Source organism: Vanessa tameamea, chromosome 23 (genome assembly GCF_037043105.1).
Source record: "Vanessa tameamea isolate UH-Manoa-2023 chromosome 23, ilVanTame1 primary haplotype, whole genome shotgun sequence".
Lineage (NCBI taxonomy): Eukaryota > Metazoa > Arthropoda > Insecta > Lepidoptera > Nymphalidae > Vanessa > Vanessa tameamea.
In genome coordinates this window covers 9047722-9063063 of record NC_087331.1, presented here as the reverse complement: position 1 = coordinate 9063063, position 15342 = coordinate 9047722, and the positions used below count along the sequence as shown (strand labels likewise).

At 33.3% G+C, this 15342-nt stretch overlaps 1 protein-coding gene across 2 annotated transcripts in view; it reads right to left on the bottom strand.

Annotated features, from left to right (window-relative positions):
- Positions 1 to 11521: 11521 nt before the first annotated feature.
- The window catches only part of LOC113395194 (S phase cyclin A-associated protein in the endoplasmic reticulum), a 61796-nt gene continuing 57975 nt past the window's right edge, over positions 11522 to 15342 (bottom strand). For both annotated transcript variants that reach the window (XM_064218592.1, XM_026632765.2), the window contains 2 exons: positions 13528 to 13689; positions 11522 to 13342 (listed from right to left, as the gene is read on the bottom strand). In XM_064218592.1, coding sequence (XP_064074662.1) covers positions 13244 to 13342; positions 13528 to 13689 — 261 coding nt within the window. In that variant the 3' untranslated portion in view covers positions 11522 to 13243. The remainder of the gene's footprint in view (positions 13343 to 13527; positions 13690 to 15342) is intronic.

The following is a 15342-nucleotide window of genomic DNA, read 5'->3' as shown; positions in this document are numbered from 1 at the left end:
CATTACTCTGTTCCCAATGTAAGTAGCTAAAGCATTTGTGTTATGGAAAATCAGAATAATGACGGTACCACATACACCCAGACCCAAGAGAACATAGGAAACTAATGAACTTTTTCTACATCGACTAGGCCGGGAATCGAACCCTCGGAGTGGCTTACCCATGAAAACCGGTGTACACACTACTCGACCACGGAGGTCGTCAAACAATAATATATCACGTCTAAGAGTGACAGCTTACCATCAAAAGGCCCACTGGCCAATCATACATACCTATTTTAAATAATAAAAATAAGAATATTATTACTTAATATTAATAATACCGGATACAGAAGGTATTATTAACAAAAACAATTAAACAAGATTAGTATAGCTTAAATAACATGTATCAAATAAGTAAACTATATATCACTATAATAATAAGAAAAATAATTATCTTTTTTTAAATCACAAAATGTTGCCACAAAATTATCCCATGATTCGAGCTATCTGTAAATTGAATTGAATCAAAATCGGTTCAGCATTAGTTATAATGGCAAGGATATGTATACCATTAACAAGGATACTTCGGTTAAACTGAATACACATTAACCAACAACAAAATAATTCACTCGTGGTCGTTAACTCAACCCCTCACAGTCCATCTGGTTAATTACGGGGGGGCGCGTGACGTCATGGTCGGGATGACCACTGCGTGTACTGTAAATGTTGATGTGTTGATTTATATTATAATTATAATTTTGACTTTCATTTGGAATTTATTATAATAAGTCTGCTTTTAGTAATTTCAAAGTTTGAGAAGTCATGAAGTTGAAAACTTTTTACTGTTCTAGTGTCGTTAGTTAAGTTTTGATTTGGCTTTGGATGATGAAGTCATTTTGTACTAATACGTTATATAAAATTATGTAACAGTGTGTTTTTAAATCGACAATATTGAACCGTAATGTCTTAACTTGCTTATCGAAGCACTGCACTGTAACACCATCAAATTTCTAACTCCGGGCGTCTACCGGGAATTTCTCTACATAAAAAATGGCACAGAAACTCAAGATCTGCTACATTAAGTACTTGATTCGGTCTATTAGGACCTATATTACGTATATTGTATACTGGCTAACAGTCCCGGCTTCACAATGGCAGAATGAGTAATATAAATTACATTAGTTGTTTATATTGAAGGATAAACATACAAACGAAAATCTTATTTCTGTTTTACCAGGAATCTTGTCCAGTTCATGTATAGTCTATACCAATCGCACGAAGACAAAGCCAAATAAACAACATTTGGCATTGAATTGATAAGACATAAGTGGTCGAGAGCTGAATATTCTATGATATTCATTATGGATTTGCGAAAATATAGCGTTTTGAACGTCGACGAAATTATTACCAGAACATTGGACATTGAAATTAAAGTGGACGTATTTAAGTGTAGGCCAAGATAGCCCAGTGGTTCGAACGCGTGCATCGTAACCAATGATTTCGGATTCAAACCCAAGCATGCACCGCTGAATTTTCATGTGCTTAATTTGTGTTTATAATTCATCTCGTGCTCGGCCGTGAAGGAGAACAACGTGAGGAAACCCGCATATGTCTAATTTCAACGAAATTCTGCCACATATGTATTCCACCAACCCGCATTGGAGCAGCGTGGTGGAATACGCTCCACACCTTCTCCCTAAAGGGAGAGGAGGCCTTAGACCAGCAGTGGGAAATTTACAGCTGTTAATGTAAAAAAAATAATGTAAAATATAATTTTATTAGTATTGTATCATTAATTATTTTAATTTTTTCTTCGATTAGAATAGACTATAAAACATTAATTTTTATTTAGGGGCATTCATTTATTACGTAAGACGATTTAGGGGGGGGGGGGAGGTGGTTCAACCATGTCTTATGTTTTCTTACAAGGGGGTGGGAATGAATCTCGATAGTTCTTACGCAAGATCAACAAATGGGCAGAGTTAATTAATTTAAAAAAAATAATTATTTGAAACATAATCATTAATATAAACCAAACGTGTATTCATTTTTTCCTTTAGATTCTTACGTAATAAATATTAAACAGGGGGGAGGGGGTCGACCTATTCTTATTTTTTTTATAACAGGGGGGGAGGGATCAAAAACAAGCGAAAATAGTCTTACGTAATAAATGAATGGCCCCTTATATAGACTATAATAACTATCGAAAAATAAATAACTCTTTTTTAATTATTTTGACATGGCACATTGTTCAGAAGTCGTGTATTTACGCGTTACCGGATGATTGCGAATTTCTATATGCTTAATTTGTGTTTATAATTCACCTCGTGCTCGGCGGTGAAGAAAAACATCATGAGGAAACCTGCATAGTATCTGATTTTAATGAAATTCTTATGATTTCCCATCTCGCATTGGAGCATCGTGGTATAATGAGCTCCAAACCTCCTCAAAGGAAGTTACCGTGAGCCCAACAGTGGAACCTATACAAGCTGTTACTTTATTTTCCTTTTTGTATATCACTTTTCGATCTCGATTCACGTATTTACATAACAGCATATATTATATCTATAGTATTTAAAACGGGATATTTACCATGTTTTTTATTTTTGTTTGGTGGAATTCGATATTTCGACATTATCTACGAATGTCTTGTTCACGAGACATTCGTAGATAAATCTTATTATTTAAAATCTTATTATATCTATAGTTTTAGCTGAAGAAATACGAAATATCTATTCTATTGAAAACTATGCATGAACCAAAACACTGTCACTGCTTGTACTCCAAGATTAAGTTTATGTTGCATTACATTATATATTAGTTTACTAATGAAACCTCAGAGCAAATTCTTTTATAAATGCCATCGGGGTTTTGTTATAAAAAATATTAACGGTCATCGTATCGAACAGAGTCAGAGTGGAGAAACAAAAAAAACAAACAAAGTCAGCTTTACCACTATGTATAATCTTTCTATTGTCTAAATAAAAACCAAATTCTGATTAACCAATACCCACCACCATAATCGGACCCCTAATTCTTAACACGAGTAAACCTTCCGAGGGTCTGCAAAATTTGATCATTATCTACCCTTCAATCGCACCATGTGTCACGGATACGAATCTAGTACCGTAATTAGATGATGCAGTAATAAAATCATTGCTGCGTCATGGGGGACGCTATCTTTTATCTTTTACAAAAGATAACATGTGTTACTTTGCTTTGGCTAAATGAATTTGCGATATATCTGTTTAATTTAAGATCCGTTTTGTATATTCAATAGTCGAAAGAAAATCTTTTTTTTTAAATACTAGTTGTCAGCCGCGGCTTCGTTCGCGTTTTAGGGGGGTCGTCAAGTGTTAGGAATACAAAAGTAGTCTATGTCTTTCCTTGGAGTTCGAGCTTGCCTCATACCAAATATCATGAAATTCAGTTCAGTGGTTTGGCTGCCAGAGAACAACAGACAGACAGGCAGAGTTACTTTCGTATTTATAATATTAGTATAGATAATTTAAGAAGGTTATTCACAGCTTACACAGTGTACCTCAGACGAGATACTGAATAAGTGTGAGGGTAATGCACATTTTATGTTATTTTTTTTAAATAAGGGTGTCTGTTCTATGGCGGGGTCCATCTGAATAGATTAAATCCGCACATTAACTTTTCTAGCATCTACAATGATTTATTATTTAGAGATGATGTCCTCGTAACCGATTTCTGTCACGACGCCAATTTCAATTGAACGTATCCAACTGCACAGGAGATATGCCCCACAAATTTGAACGCAAACAAAAGTGTAGGTTTCCTCTATTCCCTAGCCCCCCAATCCGATGAGGCGGGAAATGTGACCGACAATTGTCCAACAGGATCTGTGAACAAACTGGCAGCGAGAAAAAGGACAACGAAGGATGAGTGAGCCAGTATAACAATTTAAATCCCATTCATAATTAGATAATGTTCACGTAATTGATTTTATTTATTTCTATATCGGGAAAAACTCTCAGGAGCGTATTTTTCGTACCAAATTTTCATTAAGCTTATTTAATAAACACACTCCAACAACACTAGGGGAGCAACCACCACTATCAAGTATAAATTTGGCGGTAGAATATCTGATGAGCGGATGGTACTTACCCAGACGGGCTTGCACAAAGCCCTACCACCAAATAAATCTTAAAAATGATCGACAAAACATTACAGAGTAATGTTGTAATATAAACGTGAGCGAATAATCTTCGATGTCGCTAAAAATAAACTAAAACTCGCTTCATTATGCACGCGCGTCAATGCGTCCTGAAAGCTTTTAGACGCATGCCCGGGGACGTGCGATGCGAGAGAGGCGCAAATTTTTCTATTATATAAACGCCAGCATCACCCGTTGAACCGAAAAATATTATCAAATCTTCGAAAGTCTCGAAAGAAGTTACCAACGTTTATAATTTAACAGGAATTCATCGTTTTGCTATATTGCTTCATGTAAACGCTGGTAACAAAATGACTACTAGCTTGTACTTATTCTCATCGATAATATAAATTTTGATATAATTTTTAATAAAATATATTCAATGTTTAAAGTACTTAGATAATGGCATTGGCAAATTCGTTAAAGATCATTGTTTTTAAAAACAAACATTGCTTTATTCTCAATATAGTTAATAAGTGCAATCACAGCCTTATTTTTCATGAAATTTTAGTTATATATATTTTTATTACCTGCCCTTGCTCTCAAACGTTATTCAAACTTCACTGCTCTACCCCCTCAGTTGCAGCAATCAAAATATACTTTATTTAAGTAGGCTTTTACAAGCACTTTTGAATCGTCATTTAACAAACTATATTAAGTAAAGCTACCACCGGTTCGGAATGTTGATTCTACCGAGAAGAAACGGCAAGAAGTTCAACATCTAAAAATACAGTCATGTTAGTTAAATACAATTATATATGTATGTTATATATCCTGCCTGGAAGTCAACAAGCATTAAATCCACGCTTTTACATCATCTATATAAACTTGTATCGAATAATATGCTTTTTAATATAAATACAAATATTATATTATAATTAATAAACATTACGTCTAGAACGAGCTTGTCCGTAAAGTACACTTCATTAATTGGAGAACAATTGAAGATCATTTATACAACGCATAGTTTCATTTATTTTTATTTAGTCTTAATTTAAATAATATTGTGTTATTAATTGGTTACCTCTCGTATAAAGCGTGACGCACAACTCGCACAAGGTCGCGCATGTGAGTCGGATGCGTGAGATGAAGGCGAAATAAAATAACTACAATGATTTATTACCGCTTTCAATTGCTTGTCTGTACTTCTCTTAATAACTATATCTTATATTATATGCTTTAATACGTTATCATTTTTGGCAAATTGTATTTACGTTCTAGCCACCGGAACATCACTGATTGTAAATGAAAATGATTATTTCTATTATTTAACTAAATATATCAGTTTACCAATCAGTTCCAAGAAAGGGCTTTAGTTTGCCAGGAGAATTGTAAGGAAAAACTCTATTAACATTGTCAGAGATTATAGTCACAAAAATTGATTTCTTCGCCAAATTTAATCAAAGTCCATAAAAAAAAGAAAAACTCTTCTCGGTCTAAAATCTTATTTTAACATGTCTTGTATTAACAAGGTATTATTCGTAATACTTTTTCATATTAGGAAATAATTTGAAAAAAAAATGTTCTATTATAAAAACATTGAATAATTAAATTACATGAAACAGCAATACAGGCTTTAAAAAATATATTTGACAATGATTAGTATAAATAAATATGTATATTTAAAAAAATAATTTAGGTTTTAACATTTTCATTGTGACGTTATTACATTCCTTGTCCCAATACAGTACATATGAATGTACTGCGCTTCAAGTTTCCTTATCCGTTTAAATAATGTTTTACTTTTATTCAGACGTACAAATATTTTATTATTGATACATAACAATAATAACATGTAAGTATGTATAATAAATACAGAAAATAAACGATCATAAAATATTAAACAACATAATTTATTTCAATTCACGAAATCATTTAAATATTCAAAATCTTTCAACCGAACATTCTTCTTCGTGTCTGACGTGACATTGGCAGAATGTTTTGAACGCAAGTAGACTCGGTTATACGAATCCATTAAATAAAAGTATAAAATAAAATAAAATCCAAACGGAATGAACCGTAGAACCTTTAAAAATCCGACATTAAAGTATTATGCACACATCGTTTCCCAACAATGGCGGATATGACAAAACATTTTAAAGAAAAATGGTAAAATAGACGCGATGGAATGGAAAAACGCTTCCGATGGCTGTCGGGAGCACGATTTATGCGATATTAATGTTGGGCCCGAATACGTATTATGTTTTAAAATGGAAAGCTTTTTGCTTTAATTTCCTAGCGTAGTTGGTTACTAAATGTGATTATATTTATACAGATATTGATGTTACGCTTTGTTATTATTTTAACTACGTTTGTCGCTATAAGATGCAATATAAGTCTCCAACAAAAGATACACACTAAATATTCTTAAGATTAAACAACATAAGGGTTACAAGTTGTGTGCTCCTTCAATTATAGGAGACCACAGCGTGCACTATTGACGCAATATCAAGGTCGAAGGCTTAATTAATAGATATATGATATTCACTGTGGATTTGCGAAAAAATGGCGTTTTGAACGTCGACGAAACTATTATCGGAATTTTGAAAGTAAAATTAAAGTGGAAATAAACCGTTAAGTGCAATAGTGTTGTATTATAAATAAAGATATTTTAATCATATACTCTTAGTAGTGCACAATATCGCTGTGTTATTAGCAAATCGCATGAAATACGTAAATCTAAGTTTTGTTTAGGCTATATGTATGTTGGGGTGCATGTCAGTCACCTCCTCGTGGTGTACCCTGGGCAACGGGGCCGGCTTGAGCTTGCTCGTCGGCCGCGGCTAAGACTGGCGGGAGGGATGCCGCGGGGCCGCTCCTGGTACGTCCCTGATCGGCGTCAGGGCGGACCATGTGAGTGGCCTCGTTGGCTAGGAGGGAGTGGGAGGGCTCGCTACTCGAGCCTCCCAGGTGTTTTACACCGGCGGTCAGCGGCGGAGCCTACCATCTTATCCGCCGCAGGGCGTCAGCTTCGTTGACGCCCAGCCTCCAGTGGCGGACTCGGGGGAGTTCGCCACATTCCCACGTGGAGGATGAGGGGGAAGGCGCGCACTAGGCGCGCTTTCCATGAATATTCAGCCGCCTTACGGCGGCTGCCGCTGGTGGGGTCGCGGTTGCATGCCCTTGGCGATCCCGTTGCCTCACCACTCGGCGGCATGGTGGAAACCCGAGGATGGTTTTAGTGGGTAGGACAGGGCATTAGCATCAGCGTGCCCTGGCACGGGGCATTAGGCCCCGGTTGAGTCCCACATACCCGTCCCGGTCCCCCGACCGGGCGGCATGCGTAAATGCATTTCCTCCTCGTTAAACAAAAAAAAAAAAAGGCTATATGTATGTTGCGCTGTTTGGGTGGATAGATCACTCGTCATCAAACACAAATAGAAAAAAACATTCAGCAACTATTTTTGCTTGTTTATTACATCTAATCTGTTCATTATAACTGAGCGAAAAAAAAACATCCCAATGTCAAATACCTCTTTCATTTTAAATGGCAATACCTTCAAAGGCTATTTGCGCACGCAATTGTTACTCTTATTTGCGCAGGTTTTTTTGTACTATCGTAATATAATTTGCATTTAATAAAATGAAACTTGCTTGGTTTACACTTCAAAATCTAAGTATTTGATTTTATATGTAACGTTTGAGTGTAACACTTTACGAAAAAGTTTGAAGTCTAGACTGTATACTGAAAGTACTAAGTGTACTGAAAATTGAAACGCTTTATTTTCAGTTTTTATTTGAATAACAGTGATATTCTATAAATTATAAAATTAAATGCTGTAAGATATGCAATGTGTCCAATTTTTGTTTGTGAAGTAAAAAAATAATGGGTTGTCGTTCTTACATGAAGTAGGGACAGACAGACACATAAATTATAAACTAAGTGGAGGTATAAATACAATATTTGAGTGTGGAGCATTAAGTTCCGCTCGTACTTAGCTCTTGCTTCCGTAGTGGCGGATATACAGCGTGTCCACTATCAGTTGCAGCGTTTGTTGAAGTAATTCTCTGAATCTTGAATGGTCTAAGATCTTAAAACAGAATGAGAGTACCGCATGTCTATATGTAACGTTTTTAAACGTTCGTAACATACTTTCACTTATGTCCTGTATTGTATAGCATGCAACTGAATGCGAGTTTTCGTAAACGAAGTAAATATAAATAGTATTTATTCTGAAAAATTAACTACACTACACAATTAGTTCGATTGAATCCATCGATAAGTAATTCATGTCATTTAACTATCAAACCAAAACAGCTGTCTTACCAATAATTCTCACACAAAGAACGAAGCCTCACCTTCGTGTATTAATAACCCGAGGAACTCGAACACGCCGTATAACAAGCGTCGTCGCCATATTTCTAACGGCACTTAGCGTCGGCGCGTAAATTTGTCTGATCAAAGCGGGACCGCCACTCAACTACGTAATACAGGGCTGGCCTGTAACGTCGTTCAAATTGTATCAGTGACCCAATGACTTCTCGTCTCGTCTTTCATCTTACATTATCGTGTTTGATTTAATAAAGCGATATATCATTAATGGACCACCGTCCAGTGCATTTCTGTAAGTACCGTCTAGTAAATAACAGTCAGTATATATTTTTTTTAATTTTGATTGGATTGGCAGACTAGCAAATGAAAAGTGGGACCTTCGCCTAAGAAATTGGCACCGTATGAGATGTTAACCATTCCTTACATCGCCAATGCGCTACCTTTGGAACTAAGATGTTTGGTCCTTTGTACCTGCAGTTACATAGGCTCACACACACAAACCGAAACCCAACAATAATTAGTATTGCTGTTTGACGGTAGAATATGTCGATGAGCGGGTGGTACCTACCCAGGTTTGCACTAACCCCACCACAAAGTTAAATTAATTATTTAATATTAGTAATTTTAGCCCGTATAGATTATGTTTATTATCAGTAACAGTTACTACGATTTGTCAGAATTATTCGAATTTAACGTCTATTAAATTAAATAGCAATCATATAGAAAACTATTATTATATTGTTTATAAAATTTTGAACCACAACAGAATTTGTTTTTGTATAAATTAAATGTAATATAATGGCAACTTTGTGACGTTTAATGCCGTCTTTCATCTCGTTCATTACGATTATTTTGATGCGCCATCAACCAGTTCTGAAAGAGCGTAACGAAATATTAAATTCATTAAAAATTGTTCTTTATTTTTATTTAATGCAAGTATATTTTAGTTTTGTTGAAAATAATAAATAACACCTTCTATAATTCAAACCAGACGGCCAGATGGACTTTCCACCTGTAAACAGTGACTTTGTAGGAAATATAGGTCATCTCTCGCCGTGTAATTACTAGTCCCCTGTCAAATGTAGTTACACACGTGTGCTACTTTCTTATCTTTAAACTCTATCAGTTTCAATCCTACAGCACAACACAAGGTAGACGGGATATTCTTGAATTTGTTGTTTAATGTATAATTAGAATTATTCATTTACCGTGGAAATAATGTCAAACGTGCTCTTGTAAAACCTTCATACAATATTTGAAAAATATAAAAATACTTTTTATGATAAAACGGTGAAACTATTCTATTAAGCTTCATTTCTTATTTCAAACTTATATAGTTATAAATAGGAAATCGAGATTGCGATGGCAGCCATTTTGTTTTTGTCCGCAGCTTTCTAACGAAACATATTTTGCAAGAGTGCCACCATTGAATTACGTTTCTCCAAGTTCAAACGATGAGGTCGAGACTACTTCCTCATTTGGATCATACAGAAGCCTACAGGAGCCTGTCTGCCTGCTTCGAGCGAATTTTCAATAACAGCTAGCGGATGATCATTTCATTCCGAAGGTGTGTTATCATTTAAGAACGCACTGGCAAATGAAACACCCGTATTGTTTAAATAAGCAACAGGGAGTTCTATTGGTTTTGAGATCCTGTTTCTCAAAAAACGTCCGATCGTCATTTATGTTATGACAATCGCACTATTATTGATTACACGAACAAAAAATTACGAGATATAAAAATGTTTTCGGTGCAAACAAATAAAACAAGACTATATTGTTACACAAATGTTTATTTACCGCTTACACAAAAATAGACAATGAAAGATACACGCGAAAGTTATTAAACGCTAAAGGAAAGAAATCACAGATCCAATACATTCATTATAACATGACACTAAAGCTAACAAAAAAAAAAGTCTCCTATACATCGATAAGTAGCGTACAACTAATAAATGTAAATCACAGTTTTAATTAAAAGCTTATCACAAACGGAAATACATAATCATGAATGGAAAACCATCTCGGTACTTACAAAGGCTTTCGAATGTGTGCATCATCAGTCCTATACAAAATTTCAAATCGGTTACAAAAAGATTTTTCGCCAATTTTCATGTCTACCTCTACTTTTTTATCACAGCGTTCCTATAATTTAATATCTAACAATTCCCTTTCATCGTCCATCGTTAGACGGCTGGTGTCCCGCAAGGCACACTTCTAGCACACCTCCTCACGTAAACACATCTTACGCTTATAAGGTTGCTGACTCATAACAGCACCACCAAGAACCGTTCATTTCGAATTCGAACCATTTAAAAACTAGAAATAAATATAAAAAAGAACGATCGAAATATTGTCAATACATACCCAATATTTCAGAAATTGCGAAAAATAATTTCTAACGTTTTGCTTCGTGTACTCTGTCCACTGTTTACATGTTATTATTTTTTTAATGAACATTTATATACATACATATATTAAAAAACACAGTTACAAAATTAACTACCGGATACGAATAGATGTATAACAAATCGATTCAAATTTAATCGACCAATTTGTCAACCGGAAGATCAAAACGAACGCAATGCAATATTCCCTCGCCCATTGATAGTTATACCATAAGATGTATTTACGTATCTCGAACAGTTCCAACGAATGCACCGACCCTCCACGATCGAGTGAACACACTCAATTTCGTATAAAATTTAGCGTAAAACGAATACTGATCGAGGAACACAATGGATCGCAAACATAATAATACTATTATATAAAAAAATATAATTGTTAATTTTGTATTTAAAATTCGGGATAAAAAATATGAACATTTAGTTTCACAAATATATAATTGTGCGGATATAAAAGTCAGTTGATCCGAATAACTACTTGGAAATAAATAAAGAGGAAACTGATTTACAGAATTCCTGTTTCATCTGCAATCTGTTTACATCCATAGAAAAATATGTATAGACACATCAAAAATCGTAAGACGACTACATTTTACATTACCGAGTAACATTATACAACATGTTTCAAAGATTATCTGTAGACTAAACGTTTTTTCCATCTAGATTTTGGATAAATATGTCTGATATTTTTATTATTATTTTTTTTTAGTTTTTTTCGTTACAACACATAACATCAATAGTAAGATCATGCTATCACAACAACTATTAACTATTAACTATGCATCATTTTATGTTGAAAGCGAGCTACTAATTTCACATTGTAATCATAGACAATTAATTTTTTTTTTGTTTTTTTTTATAATGTTTTGAGACATACATAATTAAATTTTTAAATTCAAAACGATAGCTTTGATATGGAACAAACTTAAATTTAATTATATATTAATTTAGAAATAGAATACAATTTTTAATACAAAAAAATATACCCAGTGTTCAAGAAACGTATAGACAAAATTTGATTGAATGAATTAAAAAATATAAAAAAAAAAAAGTTAAAATATTTTGACGTACGAGAACACAAATCAGTGATATACGACGCAGTAGCTACTCGGGGTGACCTAAGGGCTTACCGTTTCGTGTATGTCCTAGAACTCCCCGATCCAATTATTCTGCATCGCATTCTCCGTTACAATTTCCAAATTCGAATACTAACCTAAATTAAGATTAACACGAAATAATTAAACTAAATATAGAAACAACAAAAAAAAATATCATTCTCTAAAACATCTGTAACGTAACGAAGCAATTTACAGTCACGAGGACGATTGGAGCGACTAGCACTGAAGTATTACCTTCAACGATGGAAACTTTAAGCTTTTACAAAGAACTTAAAACTGATTCTTGTAATAATGAAGTTAAAACTTCAAGAATACCAAATAAAGTATCGTTCGATAAAGTGTCTGTATAATTTGTATCTTTAAAATATTTACCAAAAATTTTGATACATATATTTCCGTAATATGAAGATTTATGAAGCTGTGTTTTTGAAACAAAAAATATAATTTTAGAAAAAAAAAGAAACCATAAATTAATATATTTCAATAAATAAGTACCCTAAATAATAACCGATGGAGTGCAGTTTCTTAAAGCACAACTTATTTCGTTAAATTGTATGATAATAATATTAATAATTTAAATTAATTATTTAGACCTTTGATTATTATTATTTTTTAAATAAATCCATCTGATGACATTTTATCTCTTTACATACAAGAAGGCAACAACCATTTTAGACTAGTATAGACGAGACCACCGATTCCGAAATGAGGTTCATCCTTTCGCAGACAATTCTTAAATTAAGAATGTTTCGAAAGAAGGACTTAAAGGGTGGAGGAGTTAAGAAAGATAGTTAAGTGTTCCACAATACCCACATTAAAATGTCACAAACAATGTCTAAAACATTATAAATAAAGGTAAATTAAAATAAATAGATAAGTATTTAAATAACAGTGCCTAAGAGATAAAATATCATGACGCAACTGCCACACACGCAGTTTGTTTACAACACATCGTGAACAAGATATTTCGCCAATTTTATTCCATAGCAGTCAAATCGACCAATAATTCTGTCATGTCAAATTTCATTTGTATCGTCAGTGAATCAGTTAAGATTTAAAATAATCGTATTACTTATTCAACTGTTCCTATTTCTGATGTAAATAAATGTTTAAAATGATGGAAATTCCTATCGGCTGTATCTATTAGTACCGTTTAAGGTTTGTGTTCGTTATGTTTTTCAACATCATTAGTGTTTGGTGAGTCATTAACATTGAAATTAGTCATAAATTCGGTTTTAGTTTCATTTCCTTAGGTTCAGTTGTTTTATAAAATTGTCGATTCTTGTATTTACTTCTTTCCTGGTGGTTTCTTCGTCCTCCCCTGTTTAATCACTTGGATGAGTTTTATTTTCTGAGCCTCTGGGCTTTCATAGAACTCTTCAAGCATCTGATAAGAGCAAATATTTCATTTAAACAACATTAACATAAATAATTTAAATTTATTACAGCCTGTTTAGTTTGCCATTTAATAGATTTTGTTTTAATTTTAAACTATTATCATATGCACCAAATACAATCATATGTTTTGAAGAATTTGATATATATATATACATATATGTGTAAAATACTTACGGTCATGCTGACTTCGGAGGCAATAGCAGCAGCGGACGCCGGTCTTTCGGCCAATGCGATTAATGTTGGTAACAGTGCGTGACTTCTCGCTTGAGATACGAGCCAATTGGCGGGCAGCGTACACAGAGCTTTGATCACACTCCAGCCCTCGCAGATTGTTTCCTAAATAGAAAAATATACCAAGTTAAGGAGTGCTCATTAACCTCAGGATTGTTTTTTCAAACTCATTACTTAGAAGTAAACACAGCATACGAATACATCCTTTTTAAATGAATTCTGAAAATGTATGAGTCTAAGTTATTGTAAATAAACTTAATATGTAAATACAATTAAAAAAATAAAGTAAAACTCATTAATTTTAATTAATACCAACGTTCTTTCTATTTGGTTTTTACTCAATTTAATTCATTTTATGGTGATACTAACACTGTTTATTCAAGGAAACTAGGAACAAAACGCGCTGAAAAATACATTACCTTTAAAATTTTATAAGTTTTAGCCGTTGATAATCTAGCCGTATTCGCCCGAATCGAATTAATACTGATAAGAAGTTTTAAGAATATTACTGATCCTGAGCTTATTGTACTAAAATATTTCTTATGTACCAAACTATAAAATAATATATGTAGTGAATATTAAAAACGAAAAATCTTACTTTATTATAATTTTATGGGTAGTTTAAAATTTATAGAAATTCTGTATAAATTCGAATAAAAATGATAAGATGAAGAAATCCAAAAAATATATCCATTAAAAATATCAAACGAAAGTTACGAAATAAGGCGATCACGGATACTTTCCGGAATCTACAACATTATTTACGCTACATACTATTCAACATCGAGACATTCCATCGTTATCTAAAAATACCGTCTACATTTTCTTTAGCAACCATAAAAGAATAAAGTTAAGGCTACTCCAACTAACAGTATTTCAAAGTCGCGATAACCGAAACCATTAAAACACCTATTAACGTATATCACAATGTCCAACAAAAAGGTGAAACGGCCGAAACACTGTACATACATATAATCGACATCGTGTAAATACAATATTTTTAAGGCATTAATCGTTGGAGATAATTTGATAAAGGCAAAAAACACATTTTACTTAAATATTATCTGTTTGTCTGTGCAGTGTGCGTGCAGACAGCGGTAATGGACATACTTTAATTCGAAATATTTTTATATATTGTTAAAAAATATATAGTATATTTTTTAACAATATATACATATTAAAATATATACATATATATAAGTACGTGCAATAAAATTACGAATATAAAAGAAAATAGTATGTATAGGATCTAAGCCTCTTTTCTTGTTGAGTAAAAATAATTTTATCATAGTAAAAATATTTGGCAAAAAAATAAGGGGAATTTAATTCTGGAAAACTAAATTGCTAAAGAAGGGCCACGAGCTCGTCGTGGATAAAACGCATGTGTTCTTACGAAAACGAAATTCATTATTAAAGTTGAAGTACCATATAAATTATTCATCTGGATGGTCACTTCCCTGCTCTAATGCAAAAGGAACAACAGCGGCCCTAATTTGCTTCCTTGAGCGACTCCACGTTCAAAGACACCTGTGCCCGTGGGAACTTTGTTGTCTTTTAATAATTAACTTCGCTTCTTGTGTTTACAATGTGTTGTTTTTTAACGGTCAAGTTAGAATCACTTCGAAAGTGGATAATACAATTAATTCTAATATGAAATATCATGACCAATAGATTCTAACTAAAATCAATCTTTATATTGGCAATGAATATTTGAACAATTACTTAAAGTACAAAACTGTGTAGTCGAATAGATTACAG